Raw genomic sequence first — 17,969 nt, forward strand, 5'->3', positions numbered from 1 at the left:
CATTGTAGGATTCTTGATGACTTCTTTTGGCATCTTGCGGTCTGCTGTGGGGGTGAACCTGCTTGGACGGCCAGACCTGGGCGCGCTGGCAGTTGTTTTGAATGGCCTCACTTGTATACACTTTGTGGACTGGCTCAAATTCTGACTCAAATTCTTTTGAGATCTTTTTGAATCCCTTACCAGACTCCGACCTGGTAAGCAACTGAAATCTTCTTCTGAGGGCCTCAGACAGCTCTTTGAATCTCACCATGGTGCTCACTCTCACTTCAACAGTCAGGGGCACACTAAACTAAATGTCTGAGGTTCAAATATATTGCTCGGGTCCCTTAGTATTGTAGAAATTGATATTAAATATCCATATGCCCAAATATGTTAAAAAATATACAGGCTTTCGTAAGGTGTCCTACTTTTTCTCACTTGACTGTAGATAGATGGATAGATTTAAAAAATTTCTGACAAAAAGACCTGGGCTTCTGATAATATAAAATAAATGAATTGCAGAGGTAAGGCACACCATGTTTATTGCATGTGCTTAGTTCCAGTTGTCTGTTGTTATTCATTCAGGCTGAAATATAGATTAATTTAATTTTACTCTCTGTGGGAACAATTAAGGAATTTGAACTAAATTTGAATAACTATATTCCAAGTATTGGAATAACTACCTCCTCATAAGCATGTGTAACAGGAGAGCTTCAAACATAAAAAGGAGGTCTGACTTGTACACATTGTCAAGCACTTGTTGGGAACGCGGAGTTTACTGGTGTAATTTTACTGTATTCTTTATCCTATCCTATCCTGTTTATATCTTAAAAAAAATCAACACAGCTGAACATTATAAACTGAACCAATTACTGTAGATTTATTTTATTTTTTTTAATCATGCTGTTTGGAATGTCCATAAAAACACATTCCAAACAAATGCCAAGGTTTTGATGCGACATTATTACAATTGTTTTTTTCTTTCCTCTAAACGGAAGCTGCATCCACGTTTAAATGCCAGTTCAGATAAACCCAGTTTGTAGTTGGTGTCGTGAAGGCAGCATCACATCGTGAGATGCACAGGGCGCACCGTGATATGGATGCGAGCGCTGGCCCCTGCGCATGCGCCCTGTCCAAGAAACGAAATCGTGGTTCCGTTAAGTTAGCATCAAGAGCTAGCGGGGCTGCTCCAGGTTCGCGGTGTGCGGAGGAAGGCAGGAAGATATCTGCGAGTTCAGAAAAATCCCCCAGCTAATCCTCGAGCTAACCATTATCCCTCCATGCTGCCGGGGGAAAGGAAGATAGCGTTAATAACCCTGCACTGCCACCTCAATTAGCCACGGTGAAAGACAGATAAGTGGGGGGGAAACTGCGTCCTGTGCTAAGACTCTCTCAATCTGGATAAATCAGTTTTCCTGCTGAAGCGTCAAGAACAACAGTAAGACGAAGAAGAAGAAACATCTGCAGCCTCGACGTGTGTTACTTCTCGGAAGAATGAGGCTGCCCAGTCACAAACATTGTGCGGTGGAAGGAGATGGAAAAAAGATGGACCAAGCTCCTCCGTTCAGAAACCCTTTTGTGCACGTTTTGAAATTCACCCCTCTGGAGAAGGCAAAGGTAAGCGTTGCATTCCCAGCCAAAATTATTCAACCTAGTTGCGGATACGTTGACCTGCTGCTCGGGCCGTTTGTTGTGAACGTTGACGCTTCAGCGGCGACGCAGTGGAGAGAGACTGTCACTGCTGTTTAACTTGGCAGTTTTTTCCCCGTGATTGCATGTTGTCAGCTGAGCTAGTGTTAGCTAGCAAGCTAACGCTAGCTACATACATGTTGCTTTTCGCCTCCTGGCTTGCCCCCACCCCCTCCCTTCCCCGCTCTTAATGGCGCTGTAACTGGGGTGAGAGGCTTTTAATAAATGAACGCATAGGTGGGGTTTTTCCCACGACCACATACAACCTGCAAAAAAAAAAAAAAAAAAAACGTCTCTCCCAGGAACAGCCCACATAGATGAAATACAGTTATCTGAGCATGGCCGCCAATTCAGGACGGGCCTAGCTTGTTGCTCTGTAACCGTTGCCATAGATATCATGGCAGTGGATATCATGAGGGCATGTCTCTTGTTAAACGTAGTTATTTTAAACACTGCTCCGCTTCCAGATTTAATTTGCGTTCATTCGTATTTTCTTCTTTCCCCTCCTTCGTGCTTTGTTGGCCATCGCGGTGAGTCCTAGACACCAGCCAACACATGTGGCTGTGGAGGGGTGGAGGAAACGCGATGGAAAACTGACAGTCATGTTTCTCATTCCTCCCCACCAGTAGTTTATATAGTCCCCCCCCCCCCACACACACACACACACACACACACTCACACTCACACACACTCACACACACACACACACCGACAGCTGTTAATATTTACAGCCACTGCCAATCTATTTAAAGGAAGACCAGTCACCTGATTGATTTAATTTACGTTTTGCAACATAAAATGGACATGCAGTGTTTCCGTCAGTGGATAATCAGATTTAGAGGCTTCAGGCTTCTCTGCAAAAGGAGTTACCTCGAAGGCCACCTCAAGATTGCAGCCAGCACTTTAGGATTATCAGGCATCATTGCCCGAAAAACTATCAAAAGTTATAATTGAATTGCATCTTACATGGGTTTTACAAGGCAGAAATTGAAAAGCTACCCTAAGCTGATTGATATTGCATTAATTGCAGAATTGGACTGTCCAAATATTGCAACATGTTGCATCTTGCACGGATTATTGGAAACATCCACTCATCTGGTCTACCCGAGTGCACTGAAATGTGTTGTGCTTTCAAAGTGGGGGTTGTTATAAATTTGGACGTTCATATTGGGCCCTTAGTTGTTCACCTCATAGAGCTCTCAGGACAGATTTTTAGGAAGTGTTTTCTCTATGAGTTGGTATTTGTTAGACACCAAGTAAGTAGGTCCTTTTTCATGCGTTTATACACTAGCACAGAGATTAAAATGTGGGTTGTAGAGAAGTTTCTATGGGCTTAAGAAGTGTGAAGATATGTCCCTGTTGAGCAATTAATGCTAACATATCTTCAAGTGAGTAGTATATTCAGACTAGGGAGGAAAAAAGAACTAAAAAACATTTTGCATGCCTTTTAAAAACGGTTAAGAATATATTGTTTCTGGACTCTTATCACCATATCTTGAGAATAAAAAAAAAAAATAACCAAATAACCACATCTTGTGAAAACCAATTTTCTTTGTAAAGCCGACAAATTTGGAATTAGCAGAAGCTTTCCGAAGTTGCAGTTGCATCGAGGACCAGCAGTGTTTATCATGTTATCTGTAATGTCCAACCATGGTTTATCTTCATTTCTTGGTGCATAACTGCAAAATATTAAAATACCAACAACCATCGTGTTTCCTGTATAGTGTTAGTAAACCCTTTGAAACTGGTCCCCACCTGTATGATATTTTCAGTCACAGACCCCAGCCTAATGGGAGAGCTTCAGTTTATGAATGGCAGGTATGAGAGTCTCCTATTAGCTCTGACAGAGATCAAAGGGAATGTCAGACGGATCAAAACCAAGGGAACAGTTTTTGTTTCTTGTATAAGTTAGTAGAGCAATACATGATTATTATTTGTTGAGACTACAGAATGTACTACTGTCACAACCTTTCTTTTGCATTTGCTGCACCATGGTTTTGTATGCGCCAATGAGAATTTGAAGAATGTTTGATTTTTATCACTTGGTCAAAAATAGATTATTAAATATTACAGATTACATTGTCATTTTAACATAAACTGGCATGTAGCATGGCATGTATCTGGTCACAATGTGGTATTTTCCTCATACCTCATAATGTAAACTGTGTTTTATAATTATATTAAGGAAGCCAGAGCAACATGACACTTTAAACCAGCTTCTTGTAAACATAAGTGCTAAATAAAATAAACAGTCAAAGGCTGTTGAAAATGATTTTCCTAGTTTTCCTGATGGAACTGGACCCAACTGTCTTCAGAATGCTGGGCTGTCATTGCTTTCATACCCACAGCAATATGAAAAAGATGCAGTATTAACTGTAACACTGAGAACAACAGATGGTCCACCTGCTGACTTGCCAGTGAACTGGTGAACCCACAAAATGCATTTTAGGCTTTGAAAGTGAAATAATGTGTTCCTTGTTTGCCTATTGTGGCTATTCTACACTATAGGTGACAGACGGATACTGAATGGTGAAAGATGGCTAACAATTTTTTTCTTTAGTGTCACAACTACTATAAAAGACCATACATGTTTTTTTTATGTTGCAATAGTTGGCCAGAGATTCTCATATTTCAGTACTATTACAAACATTATAATCTGAAGAGACTAATTATGATGGATTGGGCTAAAGGCCTACTGCATATAGTAAACCATCCAACTTGACTGGAACTAAAGAAGTTTCACTTCTTTTCCAGTCAACTAGTTTTAGTTTTTTTTTTGTCTTTTGTCAAGAGATAGTTGCGGCAAAAAGACCTTCAAGTTAAAAAGGTGAAATTTTATGACAAAAAGCCACATTAGTTATTTGTCCCAGATGGTTGTTCAACTATTGATAATACCAGATACTCAATATGCCACTAGGTTCTAATCTTATTCAGTATAATGGCCCTTGAATCCACATACGGGTACTCATGCTGTAATGCACCTTGATCTTAGCTGCAGCTCAGCTCAGCTACCGATGAGCTAATTGATCTCAAGACTTGATTGGGTTAGTCCTTCTGTGAAAGCATATTGGAGTGTTTTGTTAGTGATTTAGGATTATTGGAAAACATCTCACTTTTAAAGTAGCCAAAAAGCTTCGAAATATTAAATTGTCAGAAGGAAGGCTACTAATTTTGAGGGTAATTTAATCCTAATTCTTAGGTCTGAGAAGCCTAAGTGACATTCCTGTATGATTTGTGGGGGGAACCGAACAAAAAAACTGAATCCGTCTTTATTCTGTGAACGAAGGAATTAGTCACAGATTCCCATTCCACAAAGCTACAAAGAGGTCCACAGAGAAGTCCGGTCTTTAGATTGACCTAAGCAAGTGACTACAAGTTCTCAAGGCCCTGTTTTTAAAAGGTTTATGAAAGTTTTGTGTCAGCAGCATGTAAAATACTGATTGTCACATTGCCCACATAACAGGTTTCCACCATAAATGTTACTTTTCTCGTTGGATCTAATCCTGCTAAATTGGTCTACATGCCCCACCACTAAAAGAGATCAATTTTACCAAGGAGGTAAAGAAACTTATTTCTCCTTGCAGCCGATCACGCCATGTGATCAAAGGGTAAAAAAAAATAAATTAAGTGTGAAAATCAGTGTTTAAAAAACCGAAGGATCAACCACATCTCTAAAATGAGTAACATAGCTGTGGTTCATAGTTTCTGTCAGATTTCAATTCGTATTTGCACAATGATGTTAATGTGATGTCTGAGTTTAGTAAAGAAAAGTAATTCAACATAAGCGGTTGCTCTGCGTTTGTTAATGTGAAACTGTAGATATCTCTGTGGATCTCACACAGTTAGAAAAAGCAGTGTTTCTACTGTAAGGGCCATCAGCTTCCTGGTCTGTCACAAGCTTTAAAAAGCAATGCCAAAGATGCCCTTCTAGTCTGACAATGGATTAAGAAACAAAGTAGATTACTTTTAAATTTACATCCGCACAAACACGCACACAAGGTCTATTCTTCTTACCTTCTAGGGGTGTACTCAGTAAGGCATAGAAATAAACGCAATACAGGTGACATCTGGTTCACAGTTGACTCCAGTTGCATTTTGTTTGTGTTACACATCTGCTCTTTTAAAGTAGCTGTAGCAGTTTTGCAGCCAAGATGCCTGATTTAATTCCGTACATTAGTTATACACTGTATATTTACAATCCAGAACATTTGTTGGCAGCTTCCATACAATTCTCAAGGCCCATTCATTCACATAAATGTTAATTTTGTGTCCCCAGTCATTTTCAAAGATGCCTCTGTCTAAATATGCATTTTATTACGATGTCTGAATTCACTCTAACTCCTAAATAACCCCTCGGCTTGTGTAATGTGTTTTAATTCCAAGTGACATTTATGCATTCTAATGCTTTGGGGGTGAATAAATAATTTAACAAATGCATTGTACAACTGTTCTGAAACATTTCTGTCAAGACCCTTTTAATATAAGATAAAGTACTAATGCTTACAGTGTTGTTCTTTCCTTTCTAAAACAATGAATGTTAAATACATATACAATGATAACTGTGTGATAGAAGTAAAAAAATAAGAAATAAAAAATTTGGGTCCATTAAGACCACTTTCCTCTGGGAAGGGCTGACTTTTGAGTCAGTATCTTAATACTGATAATTAGAAAAGTAAATATTTTGGGGCAAAGGAAAACGATCAGGGTATGTTACTGCTATATCTGCAGTAGGATTAGAGTGTAAGACCCTAAAAAGCACATATGCAATTGAGACAATGCCATTATAATGCAAGGAACACTGAAAACGTTTCAACTACTGTCACACTGTGTTTGTTTTTCATGGTTTATCAATAGTTTTCATCCGTTTGGAAAATTTAAATTGGCTATAATTGAAAACAAGAACTCCCCCTAGATAAGTGCAGATAGCCTTCATTCTTCCCAAAAGTGGTTGCAAACAAGACAAATATTGACAGAAGATAAGCACTATTATCAGTCAATCAGTCATAAAAAGCTCCAAAGTAAATAACCACCATTGAGCTCAAACAGTGAAGTGCCAGGTTTCATCAAAGCCTTCAAAAATGAAGAACATGTTAGATGGTAACACGTGCATATGAGCAGGCAGCAATTTTTTTCATTATTATCTCACATTTGCACTCTCCAAGTCATGAATATTGCTTTCTGCTTAAAATCATGGAATGCAGCGCTCTTTGCAATAATGGTATTGTTCGACTTACCACTTGTTTTGATGATGAGTCTACAAATTAGAGTATATAAGATGTGAGTAAGGGAATGATTATTTATTTTGCATACTATCTGTAAAGATGCCTACAATAATTATCACAGATGTACTCATTTAGATCAGTTCCTGTAACTCTGCTTTCCTCACTCTCTGACAGATCGCGTTAATGACAGTCACACTATTCCCCATCCGTCTACTCATAGCTGCATTCATGATGCTCCTTGCTTGGCCTTTTGCATTCCTGGCCTCAGTAGGACGCACCGAGATATCCGTCGAACCCCAGTGCCTCTGGAGGAGGTGGGTGACTTATTTGCATATGTGTACTTATTGAAAGGTAATGGGCTCAAAAATGTTGCTTAGCATGCAAGTCAAAAAACAACACTGTATTGTTTTGTTTTGTTTTTTTTTTTAACAACACAATACGTCATTTGTTTCCAGAAATATTTTACATGTATAGTTGTAAGACTGCAGTTAATTGAAAAGCACCAAAAGTCAAGTTGAAATTAGAAGAGTGAAAACATCCTATTTAAGGTTAGAAATATGTATGATTTTCTTAACCATATTTTTTTCAGAAACAGCTTTCTGAGATTAAGTATAGTTATTCACACGTGTGTCTGGTGCACCATACTCCCTGATTGTGTAATTGGCTGCCCAAAAAACTCCCACAGCAACCACAGGTCTCTCCTTCTTAAACACTTGTCTCAAACATCACACACACAAGGTTAATGAATGAGAAGGTGAAGATGTCATGTCTAGATAGGACACTTGGTTGTAGATGATACTCAAAAGTCCAATTGTGTGGGTGCAATAATGAGAGATGTCTACATTGAAGAAATGTTGTTGTTGTTTTTTTCCCTACTCTATCACTATACCTATCTCTAATCTGTATCTGTATTACAATTGCTGACAGTTTATTAACTGTGTGTCTACATTTTAAATTGAAATTGCACCTAACACATGAATTATTTCCTTTCTAGACTGGTGGACATAATTCTGAAGATCATCATGCGGGTCATGTGGTTTGCAGGAGGTTTTCATTGGATTACTGTGAAAGGGCAAAGAGCGTTGCCTGCAGAAGCACCCATCCTTACCCTAGCACCCCACTCTTCTTACTTTGATGCCATCCCTGTCACCATGACAATGGCTTCAATTGTCATGAAGGCTGAGAGCAAGGACATACCTCTCTGGGGCAGTAAGTAGCATTAGCTGAGAGATTATGACTTATGTTTTCACAGAGATATGGGTAGTATCATGACTCTAATATGAAGTGTAATTGGTTATGACAACACTACAAAGTATAATTCACAAATGCAGAATATTTGTGTGGGTTCTCTGGCATGTAAAGTATATATGCGCTTTCTGCTGTAGTGTTTGTTGAGACAGGCAAAGTGGTTTGATAGAAGAAAGGCCACAACAGTTTGTGTAATTTAGCTGCTGCATCGTCAGTAAACACCAGGGATTGCACAATTTACTTCTGAGAAATGTTACGAATGAAAGAAAAGGCTTGTAGTGGAAGCAGGACTGAGAGGCATCAGAGCTCAGATGTTTTTGCATGGTTAAATGATTGCACTCAGACTAGAAAAGGAAAATATCTCAGCCATAACTCACAACATCCTGTAAATACTTAATGCTATGGATGTTGAAGTCCAGCTTATCAGGCATTCTGCAATTGCCATTAATGCCCATGAAGCCAGGATTTTATTTAATGTTACTGACAGGAATGTTTTCAGGTCTACTTGCTTCTGATTGTAATCTGAACCAGAAATGTCTAGAAGTAAAACTGGAGATCTTGGTGACTAAAGTCGAAAAAACTAAAACTAGCAGTGTCTGTACCTTTTTTTTTACCTTCTGTTAATTGCAACTAAACCATGAAGACATAATGATCAGAAATGGTTAGATTTTAAGTACAACATTTATGATGATCGCTACATCTCATAATGTTCCCTACAAAGAAGGGTCCTCACCTATCTAGAGTTACTGTCTGGACACTGACCAAGGTCTTCAGTACAGTTCAAGTAGGTATTTTGCAGTAAGGCTCAGTACTCACACTGGTGTAATAGCAGATCCTATTAACTAGCTTGAAAGTTCAGTTGCATTTCCAGTTGCCAAATTAAGCATTTGTTCGAATGCCCTTGGCAGCAGGGCGCACAGTACAAGGGCTAGGTATGTGTTATTTTAGGGCTCCTTTCGCCCCTTCCTCCCTTTCTTCCCGCTATATCTGTGATTATCCATGAAGGCTGCCAGTTTTACTTCAGGGATTGAAATATTGAAACAATATTTTGACTCGATTGCATAATGGCAGCAACATCAACTTCAGTCAGTTAAAGTGATGCTTTGAAGGAATTTAGGAATTATAAACAATAAACCATACAGTTTGAGGATTTTGTTTGGTTGTATGGCAATACATATATAGCATGTTTTGTCACTGAATCTTTTGTAATATCTCAAAGTTGTTGAATAAAGGCAATCCACTAATATGTGTGATCAACTTTAGGTTGACTGGGCTTGTTAGCCTTGGCATAGTAACCAGCCAACAATGACTGGACAAGTAAGTGGAATCCAGAATAAGCACTAAGACCTGATCAGCCACTGTGACGTGTGTAAAGTGTGTGTCAAGGTACTAGCCAGAGTCATAATCCTTTCCTGCCGGAAGACAGCTCACTATGGGAGTCAGTTTCTTCACCTCATTGCTTCACCTTCTTCTTTTGTCACTTTGTCTTGACCTCACTGTCCTGAACTTGTTAGTTTGTTTTAAAAAAAAAAACTCTGTCAATGGGCTGCAATCACAATCAGTTTAGCTCTTTTTTCTGATGAGATTGTAGATGCCAGAAGCATCTTCAAAACCTTTGCCAAGGCTAGACACAATGAGTCTTAGCTGCAGATTGAACACTACTACTAATTTATTTTAGTTGTTAAGGTTCATTGCTCGGAGTTTATCTGTCTGTCACAAACAACAGCTAAACAAGAGAAACTTCAAAGTGGTTTCACTCCTGTGAACCTTTACTGGTTGTTAGAACTTTCTTTAAGAAATAAGTGTTGTAATTGTAATCAGTGAGCAGCTGTGTGAATACAGTATTAATAATGAAAAGGAAAAATGTGGACGGAAACCTATAATAGTTTACATTAACAGGTTTACACATTTGAATGAAAAATATGCATTGAAGCTCATTGATTAAATAGTAGTATTGTGTGATCACATAATTTTCTACATTTCTACGAATGGTTATGAGTTTTATCTCAGTCCCACAATATGGCTGAGTTTATACAAGCTGGTATGGATGAAATATGATATCTGAAATAAGAGATACTCTGTAGTAGTGTAATAATGATTAGTGAGCAGTACTGGATACAACTTTGCCCTTGTCACTTGTAGATTCCACAATTGTTATTCAGCAGTCCTTTACTGTTTAAATGAATGCCACATTAATATAGAGCAATCTTTCAGGACAACCACATTCTCCCACTCTTTATCATGGTGCAGCTCTCTAAGTGCTTTGTGAAAAACCACCATTTAAGTGGTGGCTGATGGAAAGAGGAGCTCTCCTGAGTCAGTAGAGCAAAGTTTTTGTACAACTGTATAGCTTATTTATCAGTTTTAAATATACCAAACTGGTATATATTTGCGAAATATTCTTTCTTTAGCCAGTACTGGCCATGTTCTTTTCAAATGAAGTGAAAACATCAGACTGGGCTATTTGAAATTATTGTGTTATATGGTATATGCCTAATCAACGGAATCACAATATGTAGTAGACACAGATAATCACAAGAAGCTGTTCTTCTCAGCTATCAGAAGAAAAAACAACACAATAACCTTCTGTGGATTTGTGTTTTCGCTAATGATCCCCCCCTCCTTTTTTTTTTTTTTTTTGTTTTTAGCTTTGATTAAGTACATCCGACCAGTGTTTGTGTCACGATCAGACCAGGACTCAAGAAAGAAGACTGTGGAGGAAATCAGACGCAGAGCCCACTCTGGAGGAGAATGGCCTCAGGTAAGTGAATGGAAGTCAAACACCTAAAAACAGCATACTTGTAGTGGCTGAGAGTTTAGTGCGCATGTTATCGGAGCGTGCTGGGTTCGGTTTTAGCCCGGGACCTATGCTGCAAGGTGGTTCCCCTCTCTCTCCCTGTTTCCTGTTTCCCTCTCTGCCACTTAATAGTTGAAATAAAGGCATGTAAAACCCCTGAAATAATGCTTTTTAAAACAAGATACTTAGAGCTACCAAATTACCAAAACCAACTGAAACTACCTGACATTAATATTGAAAAGCAAAAAGAAAGATGAAATTGTAGAATATTAAAATTAATTATAAAAAACAACATAAGTCTTTCTAACTTGATGTTTGGGTGGTTTGTTTTTTTTTTGTTTGTTTTTTTTCTGCTGCTTTTCAGTGTGTAAACCATTATTTATTTTATCTGCAGATAATGATTTTTCCAGAGGGAACATGCACCAACAGATCTTGCTTAATCACCTTTAAACCAGGTAGCTCCTCGATCATCAGTTTCATTTGTTTTTAGCTTTTTACTGCTTGTCGTTGACCTTTGATATGTAAGATATAAAAAATTATTTTAACATCATATTAACTAATTATATATATATATATTTTTATTATTTATTTTTTTTTCCCCAAGTTTCTTATACATAAGCATGAAATAAGAAAAAGTGATTTGACTTCCTTATTGTGTATACAATCATGTCAATTGAATGTATTTCATCATTGATTCTTGTAGGAGCCTTCATTCCAGCTGTGCCAGTGCAGCCGGTGGTGATTCGTTACCCTAATTTACTGGTAAGATTGTTTAAGGGTATTTTTTGTGACACTGCTTAATAGTGAACTGTTTGTAGAGTCACATTTTTGTTATTATGTCGTCATTTGGTTTGAAATATTAAGTCTGTAATATCAGGGAGAATAGAAATACAGGTAAATAACCTAATGTTATTCATGGGTTATCTGTGCAATTTACAAATGTGATTGGCTCCCACAACAGTAGTTTCCCTGGAGTGGTCCATCACCTATCCAGTGATCTGCATCATGAGCCTTCTATACTCTGTTCTTACACAGATTTAGCTCTGAATTTGACTCTTGTATTATATATACAGAGCTGTTTCTGTTATTCCTCCTACCTTCATTCATTTAAATAGGAGATAGACAAAATAAAACAAATAACTTATTACTAATGATTGATGTGTTTATGAGTGTGATGTTTGTATCTGTATCAGGCCTGACTAATGATCTGTATCATTATTGGCCGTAACTAGCAATGAGTTCTGTATCAGACTTTGATAGTGATTGGTGTCGGAACCAAACCTTGCCAAAGATCGGGGTCTGTATCTGACCTCTCAAGATAAGTATTCAACCCTGTTAATGACTGGTCTCAGAACAAGTCCCAACAAAAACCATATCAGTTGACCCTAAATATTATCCATTGTAACCACACACTTTAGACCACTACAATTTTTATGAAGCAAATTTTCCAACAGTGTCAACATAAAAGTGGAGCATGTTATACACAGCATAACGTCAAAACCATATGGTGGCAGTGGTTGAAGAATAAATTATGATTCTGCATTAGCAAAAATGTTTGTGCTCCGTGTGCTGTGAGGCATTTGCATGGGCTGTGTTTTTGTGTGTACAAAACACATATCTTGAGGTTGCTCGGCATCTTTCCAAAGTCAGGCTCACTAACTAGGTAAATATTTCACTAGTCACATGGTAGACCAAAGATATATATATATATATATATAGACATAGACTCCACAAAGGAGAAAATGTTGTAGGGCAAATGCATTTTGCAAACTCAGCAGAATGCCATACAGGATTGTGAGATCCTCCCTCACTCAACACATGGCGTTGTGGTCATATTCCTGAGGCTGTAATGGTAGTACCATCTTGGAATATTAATGATAAATGACAAACTTGACACAGCAGTTTTTACGAATCCCTGGAATATTGAGGCTTTTTGCCTTAAACTAACTTTCCATTCAATTTGAATACATCTAGCATGCAGGCAGGTTTTCCATATGTGGGGAGTGGCAAAAAGCTGCTACAGCACGGTTCAATGATAAACAAAAGTCAGAAAAGATGTTTCAAGAAATATCTCAATTTATACATGCATTAAACGCAAATAATGAATATTTTGATGTGGAAATACACAAAGCTTATTTACTGAAAGCCTGTGAATGCTTGCCAGCAATGCTCCACCGCTGAAATCCACAGACATAATGCAGGTCTGTTTTACGTTGTAATCAGGTAGAGAATTGCATACAACGCTCCATAAGGGACTTTTGAGTGTTGTTTTTTTTTTTTTTTTTAGTAAGAATTAATTCAGTATATCTATTAATTTGTGACTCATATTTGTCTTGGTCAAGTATGAGCAACTTTGTTTGAGTCAAAAGGCCTCAAATTCTGCAAGTTCACATGAGGAAAACTTGGATCTGACTGTCTGTGAAGCATAGCTGACTCTTAATTCAATAAACACCTATTGGCAAGCTTTTATCTGTACTCTTTTTCTTTCTTTTTTTAGATGTTCTTCAGTAATTTACAAAACATCTGCTGTAAAAGTGTGTTTAGGCTATTCAATTCAGTGGAGTCACATTTTTTTTTCTTTCTAGCCTAAACACTTGAATCCTTTCGCTTTTTTTTTTTTTTTTTAAGGTACGTGACCAGCTGCAGTCAAAGCTGATCTAAAACTACACCCTGGAAATTTTAAAATCTGTGTAATGCTAATTTGGATTCATGTGCTTTTTACAGGACACAATCACATGGACATGGCAAGGACCTGGAGCGTAAGTACACATTTTCATGTTCCTCAATTCTGCGTGCTGTTAGGTAAAGTTATAACACACTGTTCGAGTTATCCATTTCTGTTCTTCGCTTAGATTTGGAAGTGTTGTTTGTCCTGTAAAGGTACTTGATACACTATACTTTTTTACTTGGTCTAGCTAAGGACAAAAGTAATAATTTAAAAATACCTCTATCCAGAGCCAGGCATGTATGGGTAATTTAATCTAAATTTGGAAAGATATTTTTCTCCTTGTCACTCCAAGTATTGAGGAAAGCGTGAAATGCATGTTCACTGTTTTTGGACATTTTGAACCAACAAAGATTTTTTTTTGTCCTTGTATCATTCAGTTTTGAAATCTTGTGGCTAACACTCTGCCAGTTGCACAATGAGTTTGTGATTGAGGTGAGTATCTCTCCATGTTCACGTCATGACTATACAACATGCCCTAGCAATGCTCATACTTCTGCACTTGCAGATCTCAAAATAAGTATAAGAAAACATTTTTTTTCTTGCCTTGAAGACCTTGTTATGTATGTGCATATGTCTCCTTTTTTATGTCAATAATTTATTTTCTCATTCCTGTTTTAAAATTTGAGTTTTAAGTTTATTTAACTCATTTTTCTGGTCACCCCACAGTTTCTTCCTATCTACACACCCTCAGAGGAGGAAAAAAAGAATCCCACTCTGTTTGCCATCAACGTGAGGCGTGTCATGGCTAAGTAAGCTGCATGTATCGCTGTTGCGTGACAGGGTGAACAGGGGTTATTGTTTTCTCAGTCTCATTCTCCTCTCAACCAAAAGTTTATACACATATGCAATGTAATTCTGTAAGGTGGTTCCTAATGTAAACATTAAAATGTCATAAACCTACTTACCCAGTATTATGGCTCTGAACAACGCCACTTTACTTTTCATATAAACTATGCAGTGCTCATGTTGTACAGGCTGTTCTTACTACCTGTCCTCTCATACTCCCACTCTCAGTGCTTCACAGCTGTGAACCTGGGATGGAAATGTTTTGCAAGTGCCCAAAAAAAACTGTACACATAGTTCTCAATATCAAAAACGTAATATCAACTACTTATTGGCCATATAAGCATGAAGCACAGTTTGGATTGATGTCACACGTTGATGTCCTGCTATTGTCTCCTCCGTGCTGTGCTCAGAGCCCTGGGCGTACCCATCACAGACTATTCATTTGAAGACTGCCAGCTGGCCATGGCAGAAGGCCAGCTAAGACTGCCAGTCGACACCTGTCTGCTGGAGTTTGCCAAGCTCATAAGGAGACTAGGGTGAGTCACTCAAACCTCCCAATGCAATCAACTCATCAATGAGAATTAAGTGAGGTGCACAAGGGCAAAACGGACAAAATATTCACCAAACACCCTGGGCTTCCAAATTCAATATGTGGCAGTGGTATTTATGGTAAGGATTGTGTCCTTTTCCCCCATGTGTCCATGACTGGAAAACGGTTGGGGGGCATGCAAATATATTCAATTGAAACCAAAGTATTTCAAAATCATTTAGCCTGAACTGGTGATAAAACATTGTCAGAAAAGTTCATATAAAACTGTAGTTCAGTCTGGAAGAAAATGATACAGAAACAATGCCTCTCCACTGCTGTTTTAATTCTTTTTCTGCTATAGCCATGTTATTAATTAGCATAAACTCTCTTCTCCTCACCCTTCCAGGCTGAAGCCACAGAACACTGAGAAGGTTTTGCAGGAGTATGGGAATAGAGCCAGGAAGCTGGAGGGGCAAAAGCTGGGCTTGGATGACTTCGCTCAGTTCCTGGATGTGCCAGTTTCAGACATGCTGCGAGACATGTTTGCTCTTTTTGACGAGGTAAAGGCTGAGGAATTTTTTCAGCCATAACCTTGATTAGTTCCTGAGACTTTCCATTGGCATGCACAAAATTTTAACTTAAATCCAGAATTACTTCCATAGCCTTCCATTTACATCGATTGCAAATATAAAACTTCATATATAAGCACATACCATGCTGTAGTTTAGGCAAAGATGTGGCCTAAACTACAGCACAAATGCTTACACAAGCACTTGTGTAAGCATGGAAGCTCCACTGAACACTTTTAATTTTCACCCAGGGATAAATTTGCTATGTAGCACCCAGACAAGCTGTGAAGGTTTCATGTGTCACAGCGTGTTTAGGACTTCAACAACAGTCACTTGTAGCTACTCCTGTGAAATAAATAAATAGTCCTATCGCATGCTCTGTCTTGATCTTTTCCTAACGTGGTGTTTTCTCTCGATTTTCCAGCATGAAGACAACTGCATGGATATCAGAGAATATGTGATAGCCTTATCTGTTGTATGCAGACCTGCCAAAACTCTGGAGACGATGAAATTGGCCTTCAAGGTATGTTCTGGTCCAAGATTTATGCTTATCTAACGACTGAGCAGAGCAGAGTTTTATGTGTTTACTCGGGATTAGCATGACATTTGCTGTGTAAAATGCTTCATGCTGTTATACTGTTAGAGGTGTTGCAAGCAGCGTAATGAAATGAAAAGGCACATTCAGGGTGGTTACCACTGCAGCTAATCTGTTGTGGTCTCATGAAAATCAAATAGTTCGATTTGGAGACACTTCCATTTTTTCACCTGAATTGCTTTGTATAATTCTTATGAGTAAAGCAACTTACTTGACCTCAGAGCTTACAAACCCACTGAGAAGGAAATGTTTTATGTCAGAAAAAGGACATCCACTTAAAGTCTAATTTTGCTGGCATAGTCAAGGGGACACGTCATAAGTCAAAGGGCTGGCATTTACATGTCCTCCCCATTTTATCCACTCCAGATGTTTGAGGCAGAGGAAGACGGTGCCATCACAGAGATGGAGTTGGCAGTTATACTGAAGACAGCTTTAGGAGTCTCTCACCTCAGCGTGTCACGTCTGTTTACCGCTATCGACTCTGAAGACACAGGGAAGATCACTTTTGGTAAGAGTAGATGAAGAGTTGATGTCTCAAACTTTGTTTGGCTCTTGTCTGACATTTTCCACACTCTCATGAAGTAGATGTAAGAACCAGGTCAGCTTTTAGTGTAATCTGTCTCACTGTGTTATCTTGTTTTTGTTTGGTTAACACTTTCTGTGTCTCTGGTGCCCTCTTGTGGTCTTTCCACAGACAAGTTCAGATACTTTGTGGAGCAGCACCCAGACTTTGCTGAGGAGTACCTGCACACAGAAAACATAGGCCTCCACAGCAGTCCCCGCCAGGGTCACCAAATTAAGGCCAGCCTGTCATGTTTGAACCCGCACGACACTGCCACCTCCAAAACAGCTAATGGTATCTGCCCAGATTTCAGTCCCAAAGACCACGATGGCACAATATATGGACTTCTGAAGAAACACAACTGAAACCATTTCAAATGGGGAAACAAACTCCTCTCCTGGTGAGAGGTTGTTGTGTAAGGTGGAAAGGGTTGTTAGTTTCTTGTCAGATAGTATCCTCAAACAGTTCAAACAGTAAGGGACTACATTTCAGTAATCACAGCTATGAAGATGAAGAAGTTTACCTTACCTTTTTTTATTAGTAGTATATCCATGAAATTTTCTAAGGTTATTATCAGCATAGTAACAGTTTATTTTGTTATAAATGTCCCTTTTTTTTTTTTTTTGTTGGTCGCTGCAGCAAAGATCATCAAAATGCCAAACACTGGTTGTTTCAGATACCATGCTTGAATACTTGAAGGGCAAGCACTTACAAAATTCCTGGGGCAAAAGGTTTTTTTTTTTTTGTTTGTTTTTGTTTTTTTTTTGTGTGTGTGTGTGTGTGTGTGTGTGTGTGTGTTCGATTGTTTGTTTTGCTTTATTTTATTTTATCTTATTTTTTCCCTCCAATATAGTGTTCACTGCATGTTTTTAAAATGAGGGGAGCAAGAGAAAAACACAGTGAAGTGTATTAATTTTTAGTGAAATCTTTTTATTTCAAACTTTTGACTTCATTTCTTTAATAGTAGCTGCCTTTTGAACTGAAAGTGCAGAATGCATGGGCTCATGATATTTTGAGTAGTACTGAGGATTATTTATCTCAAAAGCAGAAGCCTGTTGGTACCAGTGAAAATTGTTGACCACTTGATGCGTCAAGCTTCAGTCGTCACATTTGAGGTGAACTCAGACCTCTGCAATTTGATGGTTGAAATTGCCATGAGCCTGTTTTTACTCACACACAGTGATATATTTGATTTAGCTCAGGGTTCAGTGACAATAATGAAAAATGTAACTTGTATGATGTCATAATTTTGATGCTCACTGGGT

At 38.3% G+C, this 17,969-nt stretch overlaps 1 protein-coding gene across 2 annotated transcripts; it reads left to right on the top strand.

Moving 5' to 3' along the window:
• Positions 1 to 1,141: 1,141 nt before the first annotated feature.
• On the top strand, positions 1,142 to 17,406 carry LOC115045054 (lysophosphatidylcholine acyltransferase 1). 2 transcript variants are annotated; one of them, XM_029504531.1, is made up of 14 exons: positions 1,142 to 1,596; positions 7,065 to 7,204; positions 7,885 to 8,099; positions 10,787 to 10,899; positions 11,330 to 11,390; positions 11,639 to 11,697; positions 13,660 to 13,694; positions 14,041 to 14,095; positions 14,330 to 14,412; positions 14,860 to 14,985; positions 15,385 to 15,538; positions 15,972 to 16,070; positions 16,509 to 16,650; positions 16,837 to 17,406. In XM_029504531.1, exons 1-14 carry the CDS (start codon positions 1,474 to 1,476, stop codon positions 17,067 to 17,069), a joined length of 1,638 nt encoding a protein of 545 aa, XP_029360391.1. In that variant the 5' UTR covers positions 1,142 to 1,473; the 3' UTR covers positions 17,070 to 17,406. The 2 variants fall into 2 exon arrangements, with proteins under 2 accessions (XP_029360391.1, XP_029360393.1); XM_029504533.1 differs by lacking the exon at positions 7,065 to 7,204 and having other exon boundaries at positions 1,553 to 1,596.
• The last annotated feature ends 563 nt before the right edge of the window (positions 17,407 to 17,969 follow it).

Source organism: Echeneis naucrates, chromosome 6, assembly GCF_900963305.1.
Source record: "Echeneis naucrates chromosome 6, fEcheNa1.1, whole genome shotgun sequence".
Classification (NCBI taxonomy): Eukaryota; Metazoa; Chordata; class Actinopteri; order Carangiformes; family Echeneidae; genus Echeneis; species Echeneis naucrates.